The sequence below is a fragment of the Pteropus vampyrus genome, unplaced genomic scaffold, assembly GCF_000151845.1.
Source record: "Pteropus vampyrus isolate Shadow unplaced genomic scaffold, Pvam_2.0 Scaffold203, whole genome shotgun sequence".
NCBI classification, from domain to species: domain Eukaryota; kingdom Metazoa; phylum Chordata; class Mammalia; order Chiroptera; family Pteropodidae; genus Pteropus; species Pteropus vampyrus.
Genome location: NW_011888984.1, coordinates 844221 through 864971, shown reverse-complemented (window position 1 = coordinate 864971; position 20751 = coordinate 844221). Strand labels below are relative to the sequence as shown.

Sequence of the window (20751 nt, the reverse complement as noted above, 5' to 3'; positions counted from 1 at the left end):
TGTCCTGGGTCTCCTTGGCCTGCCAGCCTCTCGGTCCTTCTCTTTCTGCCTCTCTATCCCTTTCTCTCCCCTCACCCTCTTCCTCCCCTCTCCTCCCCTTCACTCAGAATCTCTCACCTTTGTCTTTCTTGCCATCCATCACTCTTGCTCTGTATTTCTCCCTCTCCCACGTTCCTCTTTATCCTACTTTATCTTTCTCGCCCAATGACTCTTTCACGTGGCTATCTCCTGCCCCCTCGCCCATGTCCTGCCCTCCGTCTCATCCTCTTTCTTAAGTCTGCCTTTCTTCTTGTAGATTGGGGAGGAACGTGCCACAGCCATTTCCTTGATGCGCAAGTTCATTGCATACCAGTTCACAGACACGGTAAGCCTAGGCAGGCACCTGGGGGGTGCGTAACAGGCCAAAGCTCAGAGGGAGCAACAGTACAGTTTCAAGGGCACCACTGCTTGTTAAGTGATCTGCTTCAGCCCCCAAATGACCATTCCCTGGACTGAAGCGTTCCGTGCCTGGCAGAGCTGTTGTCCTCGCTCTCTCTGCCTTCCTGGCTGGGTTCACTCTGGAAGTCAGCCGTCTCGCTTCCTGAACCTTTTCTGCTTGAGTGAGTTCTGCGCATTCACCAACCCTGTTGGGCAGCCATCACCCTCTTACTGTGTGGGAGAGAGTCCTAGGATAGGACAGTGTGGCTAAGGGGGTCAGGAAATAGGCCCATCTGGAGAATTCTCTCTTTCACACACAGTCATCAAACATTTTCTGAGCCCCTGCTCTGGGCTGATCCCTGCACTGGGAGATACTGAAGATATAGCAACATTCATGCCAGAGCTGGTTGGTCCCTGTCCCTCCAGGGCTCACTCAGCACACAAAACACGAAGTAATGCCACCCGCACACAAGAGCAAAGATCTTTTTTTTTTTTCTTTTCTTTTTTTTAATGACTGCCAGGGTTTACACCCTGGTCCTGCCACTTCCTAGCTGTGTGACCTCGATCAAACCATTTCCAACCATTTCCCCTCTCTGGGCCCCTTGCCTGCCCCTCAGCATCATTAGGATTAAGTATCTTTGGACATGTCCAGTTCTCAGCCAGGACTTGTCCAGCAGCTTGTGTTCAGTAAATGTTGTCAGAGGTATAATTCTTAGTTTGGAACCAGAGCAAGGCTTATGAATGGTGTCCTCAAAATTCATGAAACGTGGGGCTGCTCTTAACTGCGTATAGGGTGATAACTTCTTTATTTAATATGACTTCGTGATAAGCATTGGTTTTACCTGCCAACACAGCGAGTGTGTGTGTCAGTGGGACCAAATGGACAGTTGCAGGATTTGCAAATTATGGTTTTAAATTTGCACAAATCTCTGTGCTATGCCCTGGGCAAATTCTAGTGACCCCGTTTAACTGAGTCATGACTCTGATTATTGTTATTGTTTTTAATGACCAAAGTAGTACATGTATATTGTAAAATCACAAATCTCTTTATATCCAGGTCCCATTTTTCACAATTACTGTTGGTTCGTTCTCTGCATGTTGAAAAGTGTTTTTCTTTTAAACAAAATAGTGTTACGTGTGTATTGTTCTGCAGCAAGCCTTTTGTCAGTGGCGTACTCATCTTTCCATGCTTAGTCAGTACAAGGTTGTTTGCATTTTTCACTGTCACAACCAATGCTGAAACAAACTAACTGCTTTTTATTAAAGGTTTTTGCATCTGGTAGTCATAAAGGATGTTAGTCTGTAGTTTTTTTTATGATGTCTTTGGTTTTGGTGTCAGAGAAATACTGGATTCGTAGGATGAATTGGGAAATGTTTACTCCTCTTCTAAAAAGAGTTTATGAAGGTTTGGTATTAATGAATTAAATGTGTGGTAGAATTACCAGTGAAGCCATCTGTCCTGGTCTTTGTGTGTGTGGAAGGTTTTTGATTACTAATTCAATATCTTTGCTTCTTGCAGGTCTGTTCAGATTTTCTATTTCTTTCTGAGTCAGCTTTGGTAGTTTGTCTTTCTCTGAAAAACATTCATTTTATTTAGGCTATCTGATTTGTTGGCAGGCAGTTGTCCATTGTGTTGCTTTAGAATCCTATAAGATTGGAATGATGTGTTTTCATTCATTCTTGATTTTAGTAATTCAAGTCTTTATTTCTTGCTTATTTCGGCTAAATGATTGTCAAATCTGTTGATCTTTTCAAGGAACCAACGTTTGGTTCTAGTGAACTTCTCTATTGCTTTTCTGTTCTCTATTTTACTTATTTCCACTCTGGTCTTTATTATTTCTTTCCCTCTGCTTGCTTTGGGTTTTCTCTTTTCTAGTTTCTTAAAGGTGGAAGGTTAGGTTATTGATTTGAGATTTTTTTTTTTTTTAAGATGGTGTTTACAGCTATAAATTTATTTCTGAGCATATCTCTCTTCGCATTCTAGTAAGTTTTAGTATGTGTGTTTTTGTTTTTATTCATCTTAAAATACTTTCTAATTTCTCTTCTGATTTCTTCTTTGACCCATTGGTTACTTAGTGTGTTTCACATATTTGTGAATTTCCTCAATTTCTTTGTTATTAATTTCTAATTTCATTTCATGGAGTTGGAAAATACATTTTATATGATTTCAGCCCTTTTAACATTTATTGAGGCTTGTTTATGGCCTAACGAGTGGTTTATCCTGGAGAGTGTTCAATGCGCCCTTGAGAGGAATGTTTTCCTGTTGTTTGATGGAGTGTTCCACCTGCAGGGGTGTGTTAGGGCTACGTGTTTATAGGGTTACTAAAGTGTTCTGTTACCTTGTTCACCTGTCTAGTTGTTTAGTCCATTGACAAAAGTGGGGTACTGTAGTCTCCGATTATTATTGTTTAATTGTCTATTTTTCCCTTCATTTTTGTTAATTTTTGCTTCATGTATTTTGAGGCTCTGTTGTTAGGTTCATATGTATTTATAATTCTCATATTTTTTTGACAGATGGACCTTTTTATCATTATAAAATGTTCTTTATCTCTACTAACAATTTTTGTCTTAAACTCTGTTTTGTCTGCTATCGGTATAGCCACTCCAGCTCTCTTCGGTTCTAATTGTTTTTTACACATAATACATGTTGGATCTCTGTGTCACTACATTGATTCATCTGACTTTTTTTTTTTTTTTTTTTACTGCTACATTGTATTTCATGGTATGGTTAAGCCATAATTTAAGGAATCCTTGTTTGGAGGCATTTTAAAATTTCCAATCTTGTTTGTTTGCTCTAGTAAATAACTTCTGTGAACATCCTTGTGTCTGTCATTGAGCCAACCTGTTTCTGTGGGATGCATTCCTGGAAGAGAGACTGCCAGGCAACAGTTGTTACTGTTACTAGCAGTGGTGTCTTGCTGTCTCCTTCCTTGGGCTTGGCTTACAGCCCCTGCAGATTAAGTCGGTAGTGGCACCAGAGCATGTGAAGGGCTACATCTACGTGGAGGCCTACAAGCAGACCCATGTGAAGCAGGCCATCGAGGGCGTGGGCAACCTGCGACTTGGCTACTGGAACCAGCAGATGGTACCCATCAAGGAGATGACGGATGTGCTCAAAGTGGTGAAGGAAGTGGCTAACCTGAAACCCAAATCCTGGGTCCGCCTCAAGCGGGGCATCTATAAGGACGACATCGCACAGGTACCTGGGGGCGGGGTAGGGTGGCTGTGAGGGCCCAGACTCTGGTTCGCATTTCTGCTCCTCCGTTCGCTCCTCCTCTCCTCTCCTCTCCTCTCCTCTCCTCCTGCTCTTCCCAGCCCCTTCCTGGCGCAGAGAGCAGCACTCACTCAGATTAGGTGAAGCAGAGCCTGGAGTGTACTGTGCGCACACAGGAAATGGATGACCGTCTTCTGTGCGCTATCAAAACGTGTTGAATAAAGGTCTAAGGAGGTGAGGGAGTGAGCCATGTGGAGTTGTTGGGGAAGCATCTTGTGACAGAAGGAGCAGCATGTGAGGTAGGACTGTCTAGCTAAAGCAGAGTGAGTGAGAGTCAGGGTGGCAGGAGATGAGCTCAGGGAGGCCCACCATTGGGCTTCAGCTTTTACTGGAGTAAGATGGGAGGGTTCTAAAGGACACACCATGGCTTTGATTTTAACAGCATTACTCTGGTGACTGGTTCTCAAGCAGTGGGGCGTTGCCCCAGGGGACATTTAGCAATGTATGGATACATTCTTTGGGGTTTTTTTTTGTTTTTGTTTTTGGTTATTTCAACTGGAAAGAGACTTGGTTCTAGCATCTACTAGGTAGACACCAAGGATGCTTCTAATATCCCACAGTGTATGGGACAGTCCCTCACAAGAAAGCATTTCCTCGAATAGATTGGATGGGACCACAAGAATGTGGAGACCAGTGATGCCATGGTCGTCGTGGCCAGTGATGGCGGGACATGACCAAGGTTGGAGTAGCAGAGGAGGGGAAAGAGGTCGGGGTTTCTGAAGGCAGCGTTGACAAGATTTGCTGACAGATTGGATATGGATATAAGAGAAAGAAAAGGATTAAGACCGACTGCCAGCTGTGCGCCTGAGCGGAAGGCACAGTGGAGCGGGAGAGGACCGGGAGAGGAGCAGGTGCAGGGGAGACTGGGAGGTCAGTTGTGGTCGTGCTGGGTTTGAGGGACCTTTTAAATGTCCAAGTAGAGGTGTCAGGCAGGCAGTGGGTAGTCAGAGGAGAGATAGGCCGATCTTCCCCATCACCCTTTGTCCCTTACCCTTCCTGGCATCTCCTTGCCCTTCTCGTGTCTGGAGTCAGGGAGGGAGGGCTGGGCCCTTCCTGACCAGCTGACTGTCCTCAGGTGGATTATGTGGAGCCCAGCCAAAACACCATCTCCTTGAAGATGATCCCACGCATTGACTATGACCGCATCAAGGCCCGCATGAGCTTGGTACCGTGGGGACGGGCTGCCCGTTGGGGAGAGGGAAATGCTTGATCCCCTGCTGGTGGTCAAGCCCTTCTCTCTCACCCTCCCCACCCATGCCCCTTTTCCTCCACAGAAAGACTGGTTTGCCAAAAGGAAGAAGTTTAAACGGCCTCCACAGAGGCTGTTTGACGCCGAGAAGATCAGGTGAGTGGCTTTGGGGATTGCCTGGATTGTATCCCCAGAGTTGTGGTACGGAATGTGCCTTTGCAGGTTCCGGCACAGGGGTGGACCCCTAACAGGTTTCAGTTAGCTGGCATTATAGCCTCAGCCAAGTTACTTAACGTCCCTGTGCCTGAGTTTCCTCTGAGTACAAAGCTTGATAGCAACCCCTGCTTCGTAGAACTGTAGTGAGAATTAAATGAAGCAACATGCATGTGTGCCCGGAGTAGCACTTTGCATGTAGTAAGTGTGGTTAATGGTATTACATATTGAGTGGGATTTTTCGACGTGTCAGGCTTTGTAAAAGTCTCTTTCCCTGACGACCTGATGCTCGGGCAACCAAGATGGGGGTATAGATCCTCTTCCTCTCAGGATGTCTCCCTCACCCTCCCTGGATATAGCTCAGGGCAGCCCAAGGATTCCAGCATTCCAGGCCTAGTAGGGACTCCAGCAGAGTGAGCAGGAGAGGAGAAGGTGGAGAAATGAGATACTTTCTCTCTGGTCTTGTTCTGAAACCCATCACAAGCCAGCCAGACAGCTTTCATTGTCTGGATTGTAGAATGTGCCTTTCATTCTGGACCCAAGGACCTGGCTAATACTTCCCATGCCTGAATTGGATCCATTTACACCACTGGTCTCCACCCGATTGGACCTGCACTTACAGTGTGGCAGAGAGCAAAGCAGAGTGACCTTCCCTGCCCTGACGTGCCTAGCAGAGCACGCTCAGTCCTCTCCCGAATTCACCCTGTGAATGAGAAGGCAATCGAGTGAGCGGCAGGAGCTCCACCGGTTCCTTTTTTGGGAGTGGACAAGGCTTTCCTTCCCCACTCTGGACACATGGGGCAGGAACTGAGTTTTTCCCCATCGCACGTGCAGGGCCAGTAGAAATCTGACTCCGACTCACTGGCGAGGCCATGTGGTTCGCCTTCTCCGAGCCTCATCCCCTTGTGCCCCTGGAAAATGAGGGATGTATTACTAATGTCACAGGCTTTGGGGAGGAGTCAGTGAGACCATGTGCGGCCAGGCCAGGCCCAGGCCAAGTGCTCCATGACCATCAGCTGTCCCATCCTTCAGCCAGCCAGCGTTGACTGCGTGTGGACGATGTGCAGGCGCTGCTGTAAGGGAAACTGACTAAACGATGCTAAGTGCCTGATTCTCTGGAGCTGCTGTTCTAGTTAGGGAGACAGGTCAAACGGCTCACCACAGGGTGGCATGTGCTGCGGTGAAGAAAGTAAAGCTGGGCGGTGGGGGCCGTGCACCCCTCCATGGAGGCAGGCCTCTGGGCTCTGTGAGAGGTCACTCCTGCCAGGAGGCCATGTGTTGGGGTGGCTCTGGTCAGTCATCCTTCGGTCCTCTCCCCGCTCTGTCAGAGGAGGAGACTGAGGTTCAGCAGATTCTCCTCTTAACCTCCTACCAATCTTCTGTCCTGCACAAAATCCTAGGTCCCTGGGGGGCGATGTCGCCTCTGATGGCGACTTCCTCATCTTTGAGGGGAACCGTTACAGCCGGAAGGGCTTTCTATTCAAGAGCTTCGCCATGTCTGCTGTGGTGAGGGTCCCAGAGCGGGTCGCACTAATGGCACTAGTGGGGAGCGGGGAGGCCAGGCTTTCTCCCCACCTGCAGCCCAGGCCCCAGAGCAGTGGGTAATCTGAGTTCGTCCCAGGTAATCCTCCAGTTAGGAATGTCCCTTGGGGAATAATTCTCTCTGGCCTGCTCAGCTGGGCTGTGACACTGACCTTCATCCACTTCCTCCTCTTCCCCTCTTCTCTCGGGGCTCAGATTACAGAGGGTGTGAAGCCCACACTCTCGGAGCTGGAGAAGTTTGAAGACCAGCCAGAGGGCATTGACCTGGAAGTGGTGACTGAGAACACAGGTATTTGTTCCCATCCGTAACTTAGGCCACAGAGGAGGTGGTGTCTCATGGCGGGCAGCCCCCAAAGCAGTGCCCCTTCTGCCCCTGCAGGAAAGGAGCGGGAGCACAACTTCCAACCTGGGGACAATGTGGAGGTGTGTGAGGGTGAGCTCATCAACCTGCAGGGCAAGATCCTCAGCGTGGATGGCAACAAGATCACCATCATGCCCAAGCACGAGGACCTCAAGGTGGGACCCCTGCTGCCCAGTTGCACATGCTAGGTCAAGAGTGTGGTGGCACCATGGGTAATCTGGGGCAGCTCCTGGGTTTTAGTTGGCTTGGGGTGGGGTGGGGTGGGGTGGGGGGTGTGTGTGTGTGTGTGTCTCTGTGTCTAAGTGAGGGCTTGCCCAGATTAGCATAGTGTGTCTGGGGTGAGGCTGACTCCAGGTGAGTCTGAGGTGGCGTGTAGTCTGGTGTCATGTCTAGGGACAGGCTCACTCTCTGTGGGTTAAACAGTTGTCTAGGCTGATATCCTGTCTGAGATCAGCTATCTCTGGGGCATTCTGAGAGTTGTCCCGGTGGCCTCAGGTGGTCTGTGGTTGGGTGGTGTCAGCCTTGCATGGGTTTTGGCCAGGGTCTTTTCCAAGAACTTGAGTGGATGCTGAAGACGGGCAGGGCAGGTAAGCCGTGGTGGCTCGGCTCCCCCCTCCACTTGCTCATTGTCCCCACACTCAATCCTCAGGACATGCTGGAGTTCCCGGCCCAGGAACTTCGGAAGTACTTCAAGATGGGGGACCACGTGAAGGTGATTGCCGGCCGATTCGAGGGTGACACGGGCCTCATTGTGCGAGTGGAGGAGAACTTCGTCATTCTCTTCTCAGACCTCACCATGCACGAGGTAGGGGGGAGAGTGGGAGTGTGGCGGAACTGCCCAGAGGCGACCCTGGCAGGAGAGCCACCTGGACCCTGCTTCATCCCTTCTCTCCTGGCAGCTGAAGGTGCTCCCCCGGGACCTGCAGCTCTGCTCGGAGACGGCATCAGGTGTGGATGTTGGGGGCCAGCATGAATGGGGGGAGCTGGTGCAGCTGGACCCCCAGACCGTGGGTGTCATTGTGCGTCTGGAGCGGGAGACCTTCCAGGTGAGTGTGCTGGGCTCGGTTGCAGGGCTTACTCTTGGGGGCTTCCTCTTCCTCAAGCTCCTCATCTGGGGGGTGTGGCAGAGCATGGTGGCTAGGAGCCCAGACTGCTCTGGGTTGCAGACGTACTTCTGTCACCCGTGACATGATATTGGGCAAGTGGCAAGTCAGTTACTTTCTCCGTGCCTCAGTTTCCCACCCTGTAAAACAAAGGTAATGGCAGCATCTACTTAATTTGTTGTGAATGAATCACCGAAGTCAGATGTACCCGGCATTCTGTGCTTGCTGCAGGCGCCCTCCTCCCCCTCACCCCTTCCCCACTGATGCGGGAGCCGCACGCATAGTGTTTAGGACCCTTGGCTCAGGATTCACATCTCAACTCTGTTGCTTTGGTGCCGTGTTGCCCTGGGCTACTGACTTGCCCGAAAACTCCCTCTGTACGTCAGGAATCACAACAGCATCCAGCTCAGAGGGGTTTTGAGGCTTCAGTGAAAGCTTGTATGAAGATTTGGCATGGGGTCTGGTACAGAATGATGGGTAAACAAACTTCAGCTATTATGTTAATATCCCGTCTCCCAACCAATCTTTTAGGTCCCTGATGCTCAGTCAGGGGGTTCAGTCTCATCAAATTATAGCGAATGTTTTTGGTTGACCCCGTTCCTACGGGGTAGCACTCTGACACTGCCTGCCCCAGACATCCTGCAGTCTCCTGCAAGGAAGGATCATGGGAAGCCCTGCTCCATGTCACTCTGGCCACTCTCATCCCCTCAGCATCCCCCACTCCCTTTGCAGGTGCTGAACATGTATGGGAAAGTGGTGACTGTCAGGCACCAGGCTGTGACTCGGAAGAAGGACAACCGCTTTGCCGTGGCCCTGGACTCAGAACAGAACAACATCCATGTGAAAGACATTGTCAAGGTCATTGACGGCCCTCACTCAGTGAGTATGATTTCCTGCCTGTCTGCTGCATCTGAAAGAGGAGCGGTGGGGCAAGGCCGCAAGAGTGACAGCCCTTTTTCCTCCAGGGCCGGGAGGGCGAGATTCGCCATCTGTTCCGCAGCTTCGCCTTCCTGCATTGCAAGAAACTGGTGGAGAATGGGGGCATGTTTGTCTGCAAGACCCGCCACCTGGTGCTGGCTGGGGGCTCAAAGGTGAGGTGGGCATGGTGGCACCCTGTCTGTTGGGTACCTGGCTCAGCTCGCCAACCTTCCCTTACCCCAGGAGTGACCAGGATGGGCTTGTGGAGGACTAGAAGGGCAGATGTCAGTGTGAAGTCCTTGGCGAAGTGTGAAAAAAGGTCTATTGGGATTCTGAGCCAGTTAGCAAATGTTGGATTCTTTCGGTTTTATTGAGCACCTGTTAAGTGGCAGACACTGGAGATACAGCAGTGAACAGGAGACAAACTGCTGTCCTAGAGCCGCTACTCCCGAGATGAACAGATAGATAAATATGTATAGAGTGGAACGTGCAGCTTGAGGTGATGATGAGCAAGCACTGTGAGGAAAAATAAAACAGAAGGAGATAGAGAATAATAATAATAGGGGGCCGTGGCTTTATTTTTAAGATAAATTTGTTATCTTTATTCTTATTTTTTAGGGCTATACCTTACTTCCAGTTCTCCTTAGTAAATGTAATTACTCTTGTGTTTTGCCCGCTGCCTGGCAGGGAACGTCTTTGAAGCCTAAGCATTTTATTTATTACTGTGTTTTAAAGAAGGATTAGTTCAGAAAGGGAGAGAACAGATCTGCTGGTTTATATTTTTTGTCAATCTGGTAAATGATACTATTTATTCACTTAATGAAGGGTCTTAGGGGTTGGTTGAACTAGAGGCAAATGAATATAATGCGACAGTGCAAGCAGTGGCGTTTCTAGAATACAGTTAAGTCGTGAGAAGATCAGACACAGCCACATTCAAATACAAGTATTTAATTTTGTTCCACAGTCTGGATAGTTGATGTTTATGATCATCTTTGACTTACGATGGTATAGTACGTTCCTCTATGACATTATTTACTCTGGGCGTGTGGCTGGGGTTACATCAGGAGTTTCGATGGCTTTACTCATAATTCCTGCTTCGATTCCTCTGACTCCATTTCTTTAATTTGGTTTCTTTCCTTAAGTGAGTTTTGTCTCGGGTAATATACGTCTGCGAGGATACTATCGCGTTTAGGAATGTTGTAAAATGATCCAAAATAGTTTGGAGGCGCAACATATACCTATTTTAAATTTTATAAAATCTGATGACCAAAAACAGTTATTTAAAAGTTCAACTCTGTTGCAGTTGGCTGTCAGTGGAGTCGAGCAGCCTTCCTTAGCAGACAGTTAGATGTGCTGTGGAGGCCAGCTGCGCATTTTCTGCTGGACCTGTGTACACGCTGCCCCTGTGGGAGGCAGTAAGGAAGGGATGGGGGCCCCAAAGGAGGGGGGCTCGCTCTATTGGAGATGTTTATTTTAAAACTACTACAAAATTGCACGGATCATTCCGACATTTTTCATTTGGAATTTGAAGTTTAAACTTATTTTGCTGCTCTAAACCATTAACAGATAAAAACCTGTTCCCATCTGTTTAGTTTTTTTAAAACCCATAAGTTTTATATGGGAGGTAATTAGAACTTCTTTTAATTAAAAAAAACAGAGTACTTATTTTTTTCTTGTTACTTTTATGTAATGAATTCCTAAATTTGTATTTTATTGTTGAAAGACCAAATACTACTGGTAAAGCAGTTTTAAAATGGTGTTAACATGTACTTTAATACATTGTTAGTATATGTCACTTTCATTCTACATTACTTTATGAGAAAGCCCAAAAGAAGCTTATTGGCATTGAAGAGTAAAACGTCTAATTGGCATTTATAATGAAAGTTTTTCTAATTTTTCCCCTAGTTTTTTGGTATTTTTTAATACTGTGATTTGTAAAGGATGAGATAGAGAACTATAGATTGCTGCTTTAGATGGAGGAGGTTAACAAAAAGCCTCTTTGAGGAGGTGCATTTGAGCAGAGACGTGAATGACGGGATGGAGAGCCATGTGAATATCTTGGGACCAGCAAGTGCAAAGGCCCTGAGGTGGCACTTGTAGGAAGGCTATACAGAACCAGGTGTCAGGAAGGAAATCAGGCCGGGGACCTCGGTGGCTGGGACCAGGAAGTGGTGTCCTCAGGGCCCTGCAGATGAGACGATGAACTGCAGAGCATGCAGTTTTGGTGTCACTAGGTGTCCTGACTACCACATTTCAGTCCCTCTCCTTGGGCAGGGGAGGCCAGGGCCTCTTGATTGACAGGCCCACAATGGCATAGGGGTGGTGGCAGTTTCCCCAAAGGGAAGTTGAGGTATTGTCACCAGAAGGAGGGAGGGATGGCTGCCAGGAGGTTCAAACAAGAACTGTTCCCAAACGCAGGCAGGCAGTTTGGCACAGGGGCTGGGAGCCTGTCACCCAGGCCCTGCCTGCTAGTGCAGCTCTCGCCCCTTCTCTAGCCCCGAGATGTGACCAATTTCACCGTGGGTGGCTTTGCTCCTATGAGCCCCCGGATCAGCAGCCCCATGCACCCCAGCGCTGGAGGTGAGGGGGAGTCGGGGCAGGGATGTGTCTGGGGGTTGGGGGAGAGCCCACACCCACTGAGTGCCTGCTCTGGGCTGGCTCAGCCGTGATGAAGATACAGCAAGAGGGGGCTCACAGCCCACGGGAGACCGGACCTCTCCGCACAGTGACAGCCCAGGGTGGTCAGGGCCATGATGGGAAAGCCCCGGGCTCCAGTGGGCGGAGCCCAGAAGAGGCTCCTAACCTAGTAGGGGAGGGGGAGAGTGAAGCAGGTGAAGAGGGGTTTGAGGGAACACTGGCTGTAGGCTCAGCACGTGAGCGGTGGGCACAGCCCTAGGGACTGGCGATGTTCTCCCTCCCCAGGTCAGCGCGGTGGCTTTGGCAGCCCAGGTGGCAGTAGCGGCGGCATGAGCAGGGGCCGGGGGCGGAGAGACAATGAGCTCATCGGCCAGACTGTGCGCATCTCCCAGGGGCCCTACAAAGGTGACCTGTGAGGCCATATGGAGGCCTGGGGAGGGGCGTGGTGAAGGAGAGCCCACGCCAGCCTGACCTCCTGCTCCCCACCAGGCTACATTGGTGTGGTGAAGGATGCCACGGAGTCCACGGCCCGCGTGGAGCTGCACTCCACCTGCCAGACCATCTCTGTGGACCGTCAGCGACTCACCACGGTGTACGGGCTGGGCCGGCCAGGGCTGAAAGGGGGCTGTCGGGTGGTGAGAAGGCCCTACTCACCCCACTAGTTCTCTGTGTCCACAGGGGCTCACGGCGCCCTGGTGGCATGACGTCAACCTATGGACGGACACCGATGTATGGCTCCCAGACGCCCATGTATGGCTCTGGCTCCCGCACACCCATGTATGGCTCTCAGACACCTCTCCAGGATGGTGAGTGCTCTCTAGGGGCCAAAGAAGAGGGGCAACATGGGGGAAACTGGAGACAGGACAGAGCTAATGGCACATGCATTTCTCCCATTCCAGGTAGCCGCACCCCGCATTATGGCTCACAGACACCTCTGCATGATGGCAGCCGCACTCCTGCCCAGAGTGGGGCCTGGGACCCCAACAACCCTAACACGCCGTCACGGTGAGGACTGAGAGCTGGGGAGGACAGAGTACCCTGAGCCAATGGGGGGTGTGTGCTGTGTGTGCGTGGTTATGTGGGTGTCTAGGGAGTAGAGGGGTTTATATGGCCCACACTGTTCCCAGCCCCAGGCTGTTCTGGAGAGTCAGCATGGCTGGGGGCAAAGTAATCTCTCCAACCCGAGCCCAGCAGTGTGCTGTAGTTAAAACCTGGACTTGGAGACAATACATGACCTTGGTTATGGGACGGGCTGTGTGACTGGGCTGGCAGCCTCATCTCTCTGACTCCCAGTGAAGTGGAGGCCTCTGGATGAGGCTGTTCTAAGGATGAAGTTGCCTCCATTTGCCTGGCTACCGTGCTATTCTGGATTCATCTATTACATTGTCGTGATCACCACAGTCATTCTCAACAGACTTCTTTCCCCAACAGGGCTGAGGAAGAATACGAGTATGCCTTCGACGACGAGCCCACCCCATCCCCACAGGCCTACGGGGGTACCCCCAATCCACAAACACCTGGCTATCCAGACCCCTCATCCCCACAGGTCAACCCACAGTACAACCCACAAACGCCAGGGACACCAGCCATGTGAGTCCACAGGCCAAGCAGCCTTTGCCCCACCCCTCCCCACTGCCACCGTCTCCTCTTCCCCACTATCTCCAACAAATGTCCTTTTCGCTCTCTATCGCTACAGGTACAACACAGACCAGTTCTCCCCCTATGCAGCCCCCTCTCCCCAGGGCTCCTACCAGCCCAGCCCCAGTCCCCAGAGCTACCACCAGGTGGCGCCAAGCCCAGCCGGCTACCAGAATACTCACTCTCCTGCCAGCTACCACCCTACGCCCTCGCCCATGGCCTATCAGGTGCTGGTCAGCTGGCATGCCCTTGGAGGTGGTGGGCTAGGATGGGCCTCGGGCCTATAAGGACAGCCATGTCAGATGATCTGTTCCCAGCAACACTGTCCCTCTTTCCCCTACAGGCCAGTCCCAGCCCGAGCCCTGTTGGCTACAGTCCAATGACACCCGGAGCCCCCTCTCCTGGCGGCTACAACCCACACACACCAGGCTCAGGCATTGAGCAGAACTCTAGTGATTGGGTAACCACTGACATCCAGGTGAAGGTGCGGGACACCTACCTGGATACACAGGTGGTGGGGCAGACAGGTGTCATCCGCAGTGTCACGGTAAGTGGGACCCAGGCTGGGTCCTAGGTGGGCATTCATCCTCCCATCTCTGTGGTTACTGCTGTTCTTGTTGTTGTTGTTTAATTGTCTAACTGGATCTTCCAGTACCCATTTATAACTGGAAAGAGAGATATAGAAAGGCTTGGCATGGAAGTTCCCACAAGACTGGGATTTGCCTGTCGTGCTCAAAGCCGGGACTGCAGTTGCCTGAAACAGTGACTGGCACCCAGGAGTGTGCTTACTGTGGGACATACGCCTCAGTTCAGTTACATGGACTGAGGGCACCTTCGTGCTAGGCTTTGGCTTAGCGCCAGGTACCCACAGCCCCTGGGCTGTCCCTGTTCCAGCACTACTGGTATCTCCAGTTTTCAGTCACCAGGTTCCCTCCAGCCTCTCGGGGCCTTTGCTCATCGCTTTCCTCTGTCTAGAACTCTATTCCTTCCATTCTTTGTCTAGTTAACTCCTACTCATCCTGCAGGTAAGCACCTAGGCTGTTTCAGGTCTGGCTCTTAAAGGTCCGTGTAATTCTTTTTCATGCTCTCCACCCCTGCCTAAAAGCTTAGTTTACCCTGCTGTGATTCTTTAATTACTAAGCCTGTGTTTTATTTCTAAGTAGTCCTAGTTCCTAGATGTTGGCCCTCTGCTGAATGCTATCTGAATTAATTAAACAAACCTCAGAGACCAAGACAGGCCCTGCTCTCACAGATCTCACATTCCAGTGGGACATGTCCTCAGTGTCCCCAGACATGTCCCCAGACAGTGGCAGCCCAAGTGGCCAGAACTGGGATGCAAGAAGCCCAGAGGGCAAGGGGAGCTACGTAAACCCAGATAAGGCACCTTTATACCCAGTTTTGGAGGGGATCAGGGAGGGCTTCCTGGAGAAAGAGACATCTGCACCAAGATCTGAAGAATGAATAGGAATAAACCAAGAGAAATGGCTGAGGAAGGGGTTAATTGTGTTCCAAATAGAGGGCATTTGTGAAGGCCTAGAGGTGAGGGAAAGCCTGGCACATTTGGGGAGCCGAATTATGTTCATTAAGGCTGAAACATAAATAACCAAGGTGGAAGGTGACGAGGCCAGAGAATTGGCTGGGGCCAGGTCATGTGCCAGCCTGGGAAATGTGGACTATATCCTGAGGGCACTTGGGGGGTCATGGAGGAATCTAAGCAGGGATCAGATCTGTGATTTGGAATTAATTCACTATGTTGCCCTATCTGGGATGGATTAGGGATGGTGAGACTCAGGGCTGGGAGCCCGGGGGATGTCAGGCTGTCCTACAAGGGCCTGGAGAAGAGAAGAGAGAGGGAGGGAGGGAGGAGAAACCCTTAGGAGGCAGAATGGACAGGCCTCAGAGCTGGAGGTTGTCAGTGGAAGATCTAAGACAAGGCCCAGAATTCTGGCTGAGGACTGGGGACCATAGGGCCATCCCTGAGATGGGCCCAGGAGGAGAGGAACAAGTGTGGGGAAGAAGCTGAAACGTGTTTGGGACATGAAAAGTTAAGTGCCTGAGAAGCAGCTCCCCTTTTGGCCTAAGCTTCATTCTGGTGCTTCTCTTGCTGATCTGGTCACCCCACCCCCACACACCACAGGCTCCAGGCCTTGGAACCAGGCCCAGCCTCGGCCTTTTCTGTGTCACCTTGGGAAAATGCCTTCTTAGAATGAGCCCTAAGCCTGCATCCCCTAAGTGTGAGCATCAGTCCTGTGTTGGGAGCAGGATAGGTTGACCAGGCTCTCCCCACCCCCAGGGAGGCATGTGCTCTGTGTACCTGAAGGACAGTGAGAAGGTCGTCAGTATCTCCAGTGAGCACCTAGAACCCATAACCCCAACCAAGAACAACAAGGTAAGAGGGGTGGCAAGGGGCTGGGCAGGCATTGAGCTGCTAATGTGGAGCCTGACCCTGTGCCCCTTCCCCAGGTGAAGGTGATCCTGGGTGAGGATCGGGAAGCCACAGGTGTCCTGCTGAGCATCGATGGTGAGGATGGCATCGTCCGCATGGACCCTGATGAACAGCTCAAGATCCTCAACCTCCGCTTCCTGGGGAAGCTCCTGGAGGCCTGAGGCGGGCTGGACGGGTGGACTTCAGCAAATAGCTGGCAGATAGTGTCCCTCCTTCCTTCCTTGGCCCTTGGCTCTGACAAGGGCCTGGGCCTAGGATCTGGGCCTAGGATGGCTAGCCTGATTGTTCAGGATTTCCTTTATTTTCCTCTCTGGGTTCCTTGTTTTCCTCCTTGAGGTTCATGGGAATCAGAGTAGAGTCTGGGGGAGGGTCCCCATCTTATATCCCCCCTTCCTCAGCTTGCTTTTATGTTACGGTCTTTCAATAAAAAGCTGTTTGGTCAAAAGCCGTGTGTATGTGTGTGTGTAGTTTGTACGTGGGGTCATTTGTAGACTCCACTTATTTCCTTGCTCTGTGATCTTGGGCAAATAAATAGCTGGGTCTTACCTAAGCCTCAGTTTCCCTATCTAGAAAATGATACGGCATACCCCAGAGAGCCTTTAAGAGGAATATCTGAGAATACATGGGAAGGAGATTAGAGCCTGCCATGTGATTGAAGTTATAGCTTGAGTTATGTGAAAATCACAGTCAATATCTCCCAGGAAACCTAAGTTCCTGTTGTGCCAGGCACCGCATTTAATGATCTTTTCCCTTGTCGAGACTCCACAGCAGTAACACCAGAGCTGCTGTAGCTTGTCTGATGGTTTGGGGGTGGTGGGTGGGGACGGAGAGCAGTGTAGAGAATGGGGCTTAGTACTTTGACCTTCTTCCTTCACCTTCTTCATTTGATACACCCGTCTTTATACAAATGTAAAATACAATGTATTATAAAATATTTCAGATGTTCAAAAAGATATGATACCAGGAATATCCATGTCCCCACCACCCAGCTTAGGAAACAACATGTACCAGATGGGACGCACTTCAGCAGCACCCCCCATCCACTTCCCTCTAGAGGTATCCACAACCCTGAACTCCGTGTGTCTGCCTAACTTTGTACTATTTAGTACCTTAGTATTTATCTCTAAATGTTATGTGGTCGTTTTATATATTTTTAAAGTTTACATAAAAGCTATCGGACTTTTTGACCTCAAAATTTGAGGACGATCTAGTGAGCGGCCTCTAATTCATTGATTTGCGTCTGTCACTTTAGAAGACACTCATGGGAGGTGGGGCAAGAAAGGGCTCTGAGAGCGCAGAGAGAAGACAGATCGGCCTCCCTTCCAGCTCCACGCGAGGAGGCGAGTTTGTGAGGGCCGGCAGTCTCCGGTTGACCTCAAGGGCTAACGAGCTACCTGACTCGGCTTTCGCTTTTAGGACAAATCGGGCATCCTTTGGGGGACCTGAATTATGGCCTCGGCTCTACATCTGAGCAATGGGTGTAGGCCCCGTCCTGTTGCAAGGGCGGTGGAGCGCCCTAGGGCCTGCGGAGGGAGCAGCGACCGCTGGCTACCCCAGGAGCCACCTGGAGGGCCGCCAGAGAGGAGCACGCCTGCGGTTGTCCGCCGGAAGCTCTTTGTCTCTCTTGGGCTTCCGTCCACCCTCCCCGCCCCTGCGCCCCCATTGGCAGCAGTTCCAGGAGAGGCGGGAGAGGAGGGGGGCTAGTGGGCGGGGCCGCGTGGCGTCAGCGCAAGATGGCGGCCTCGGCAGCGCTGGTTCTGCGCTTGGGGAGCGGCCTCCGGCTCGGCGCGCGGGGTTTGTGCGCGAGGTTGGCGACGCCGCCCTCCCGGGCCTCGGACCAGGTGAGCGGGACGAGGGTGGTCCGCGGATACAGGGGCCCGTTCCTGGAGTTCCGGGCGGACCGTCGCCGCCGGGGACGCAGCACCTCAGGGTGCTGAATGGAACGCCGCCCGGGTTGCCGGGCGCTTCCCTGTCTCCTGGGATGGGCAACACTTGCTCCCCTGGGCTTCATGCTGGGGGCTCAAGTACGTCCTCTGGGCTCCACCTCCTTTGGATACCACGTGGGTGCTGGGGGAGTGAGTCGCCTGTTTCCCTTCTCTGACGGCTCTGGTAATAATTTAAGGGGAAGGACTCGAGACGCAGAGGTCCCAACTTGGCCAGGGGGCTATTTTCTCCTCAGCGTTGGTGGTGGTGGTGAGGTGGACGTTTGGGCTTTTGATTCGACCTGCCTCCATGTTGAGAGAACCAGCCTTTCTGATATGAGCCCCAGATATCCTTGTTCTGTCCCCTCATGTGTCCTCCATTACCTTGCTCCCTGCATTCCAGTGTCCAGCCAGGCTCCTTGATCTCATCTCCCTGCCCTCCTTTTCTGGGCTCCATGTTCACCAATGCTTTTCCTCCAGGATCCTGGGGGTCGTGCCTGTCAACTCTTGAATTTGGGGGATCCTGGCAGGGGACAGTCTAGTTCTTGACCTTTCTGAGAGACCTAATTAGTCTCTTGGTTACCCCTCCAGAGATACAACCCCTGAGGCTATGTGGTGTCTGCTTCCTGGCTCTAGACCTTGATTTTTCTGTCACCAGTGTACTTGAATCACCCTGACCTTCTTTCTCTTCTCACCTGGCTAACCTGTCCCCTCTCAATTGCAGGTCGGGGAGATTGGGAGCCACGCCAGCACTAAGGCCCAAGGGTCACAGCAGCAGCGGGGCACAGAGGGTCCCAGTTACGCCAAAAAAGTTGCACTTTGGCTTGCTGGGCTGCTTGGGGCCGGTGGGACCGTGAGTGTCGTCTATATCTTCGGTGAGGGACACGTCCCTGTTCCCCAGTTGTGTTCTGTTGGAGCTATATTCTACTGCAGAACATTCCCGTCTTTTCCCTAAGGGCTTCACCCATCTTCATTCCCTGGCTCCTCCCACAGTAGAGCAGCCAACTAGAGCATCTGCCTTGAAAAGGGGAAGTCTCCTTCTTCCCTCTACCACCTCTACTCAAGGTTCCATTCTTTTTAATTGGTTCCTGCACTAGGCTACAGGGAATCCATTGGAAGAAGGGAGAGTGGGAAAGGTTAGGCCTCGGCCAGCCGCCTCTTTCTTCTGCACCCAAACGTCCAGTCCTCCCCCTAGTCCTTTCATCCCTCAGAGAGCCAGGAGACCCGGCCCCGGCCCTTCTCTCACAGACCGAGGGATCCTGGCTACCAGTTCTCTCTTCTCTCAGTCTTAGGAGACCATGCCTCTAGCCCTCCTCCCATAGACCCAGGACTCCAGGTCCCCTCCACTTTCTCCCTCAAGACCCAGGAGACCAGGTTCTAATTCCTCTCATTTATTACTGTCTTCCTTGCAGGAAACAACTCTGTGGATGAAACTGGTGCCAAGGTGAGGTGGAAAGAGACCCAGAGGCCTTGCCAGGGGTCCCATCCTGTGGGTACCCTCCCCTTCGGTCAGTTCAGGCTCATTTCTGGTCTGGGGTGAGCCTTTCCCTCCCAGGGACCTTTGCCTACTCCTCCCAGGGTCCTGGAGATTCCTTTTCTGGGTGTAATAGGTTTTTGCCTCTGCCATACCAAACCTTCCATTTTTCTCTCTACCTCCTAGATTCCCGATGAATTCGACAACGGTGAGTAAACAAGCACAGATTCTGGGGTCCCCAGACCCGCCCTGCTCTGCCATTTGTAGGGCATGTTGCCCTCCCCATCTGGTGTCCCTGTCCCTCCTCCTTCCACTGGGGGTGGAGGGTAGGAGAGTCAGCAGCTGGATGCCTTTGGGGGAGGGGCATTACAAATCTTCAGTCCCTTTCCCTGGCCTCTCAGCCCAGGAGCAGATGGTCAGGGACAGATGGGGGGAGGGGAGTCTGGGGTGGGAGTGCTTGGGGAGAAGGGGCTGTCTGTCACCAAACACATGGCTTCCGGTGCCTTAGATCTGAGCATCTGCAGCCCCTAACCCCCTCCTCTTTATGACAGCCTCTTTTTTCCTCCCAAGCCCCTACCTCGTTCAGCTCCTCATTTCCAAAACAATGCCTCCGTCCTCCCTCACTCTTAGTTAATCAGCGTCTAGTGGGGAATTTCTGACAAATTGGTTAGTAGAGAGTTGTCAGTTCTATCACACCTGGCCCTTCCCAGGAGAAAAATACAATTGGTAGGTCCAGAGAGCCACTTGTTTGTGCTGGGGAAGTTTGCAAACTGGCATGTTAGTACATTGGTTGTTTTAAACTGGGAAGGTAGGTAGGTAAGTATGATGTTTTAACTGGGCAGATACAGAATCATACTGTTAAATCAATATAATATAAACTGGGTATGTAAACATGCAGGTTTAAAATATATGTGTTTACTTGCTTAACTGGTTTCAGTGTTTTTGTTTTTAAAACTAAAAGTACTGTTGAATTTGGCAGTCATGTAAATTTCCCGCTTTAAGTTGTATTCCCTGTATTCATTTAAACTAGGATTTTTCAATTCAGCCCTATCGATACAGATAATTCTTTGTCATGGGGGAGCGTCCCATGCATTGTAGGATGTTTAGCAGCTTCTCGGGCCTCAAACTCACTAGTTGCCAATATCCTGACGATAAAAAATGTCTTCAGACATTGCCAGATTTCCTGGGAAGTGGAGCAAGGGAAGCAAAATTGCCTCTAGTTGAGAGACACTGGTTTAAAGTACACAGATGTATGTATATGTTCATCGTGGTTTAACTAGACTCGGCATAGTAGCTTACAGTGGGCACATCTGGAAGCCTGGTGGTTCAAAATGGACTGAATATGCTGGTATCATGTCAGCAGAGTTATATGTATGTGGGTTTTAAGTGGGCAGATGTATAAACATTATGTTTTGTGTTTGGGGTGGTGTGTGGATAGACGTATTCAGGTTAAAATGGAGCAGGTGAATGAATATATTTGTTCCTGTCCAGTGGTTATGTCATTGCCTTAGAAACGAGCTGGTTCACAGAAGGAGGGTATGTAGATCTGTTTGTATCTGGTAGATAAGTACAGCCCCGCTTCGTCTGGAGGTTGAGCAGCGGCTTATCTTGGAATCC

General features: G+C 50.9%; 3 protein-coding genes across 3 annotated transcripts in view; all 3 read left to right on the top strand.

Annotated features, from left to right (window-relative positions):
- The window catches only part of LOC105300223 (transcription elongation factor SPT5-like), an 11278-nt gene extending 10949 nt beyond the window's left edge, over positions 1 to 329 (top strand). The window contains exon 6 of the mRNA XM_023537911.1: positions 277 to 329. Coding sequence (XP_023393679.1) covers positions 277 to 329 — 53 coding nt within the window. The remainder of the gene's footprint in view (positions 1 to 276) is intronic.
- On the top strand, positions 219 to 16183 carry SUPT5H (SPT5 homolog, DSIF elongation factor subunit). Its single transcript, XM_011372235.2, has 21 exons — positions 219 to 364; positions 3365 to 3616; positions 4767 to 4856; positions 4966 to 5036; positions 6494 to 6599; positions 6831 to 6924; positions 7015 to 7151; positions 7646 to 7801; positions 7896 to 8042; positions 8832 to 8978; positions 9065 to 9190; positions 11513 to 11597; positions 11940 to 12059; positions 12144 to 12246; positions 12333 to 12460; positions 12554 to 12659; positions 13086 to 13244; positions 13351 to 13519; positions 13636 to 13839; positions 15586 to 15681; positions 15756 to 16183. Exons 1-21 carry the CDS (start codon positions 329 to 331, stop codon positions 15897 to 15899), a joined length of 2676 nt encoding a protein of 891 aa, XP_011370537.1. The 5' UTR covers positions 219 to 328; the 3' UTR covers positions 15900 to 16183.
- A 1245-nt stretch (positions 16184 to 17428) lies between these two features.
- The window catches only part of TIMM50 (translocase of inner mitochondrial membrane 50), a 10188-nt gene continuing 6865 nt past the window's right edge, over positions 17429 to 20751 (top strand). Inside the window, exons 1-4 of the mRNA XM_023537910.1 lie at positions 17429 to 17579; positions 18385 to 18535; positions 19073 to 19104; positions 19321 to 19342. Of these exons, the coding sequence (XP_023393678.1) occupies positions 17472 to 17579; positions 18385 to 18535; positions 19073 to 19104; positions 19321 to 19342 (313 nt within the window). The 5' untranslated portion in view covers positions 17429 to 17471. The remainder of the gene's footprint in view (positions 17580 to 18384; positions 18536 to 19072; positions 19105 to 19320; positions 19343 to 20751) is intronic.

Bases quoted from the DNA above. Each gene is read 5' to 3' on its own strand.
- SUPT5H (XM_011372235.2), top strand. From the start codon at position 329: ATGCGCAAGTTCATTGCATACCAGTTCACAGACACG. The intron at 6,925-7,014 runs GTATTTGTTCCC...CTGCCCCTGCAG, and splicing joins AGTGGTGACTGAGAACACAG to GAAAGGAGCGGGAGCACAAC. The intron at 8,979-9,064 runs GTGAGTATGATT...TTTTTCCTCCAG, and splicing joins TCATTGACGGCCCTCACTCA to GGCCGGGAGGGCGAGATTCG.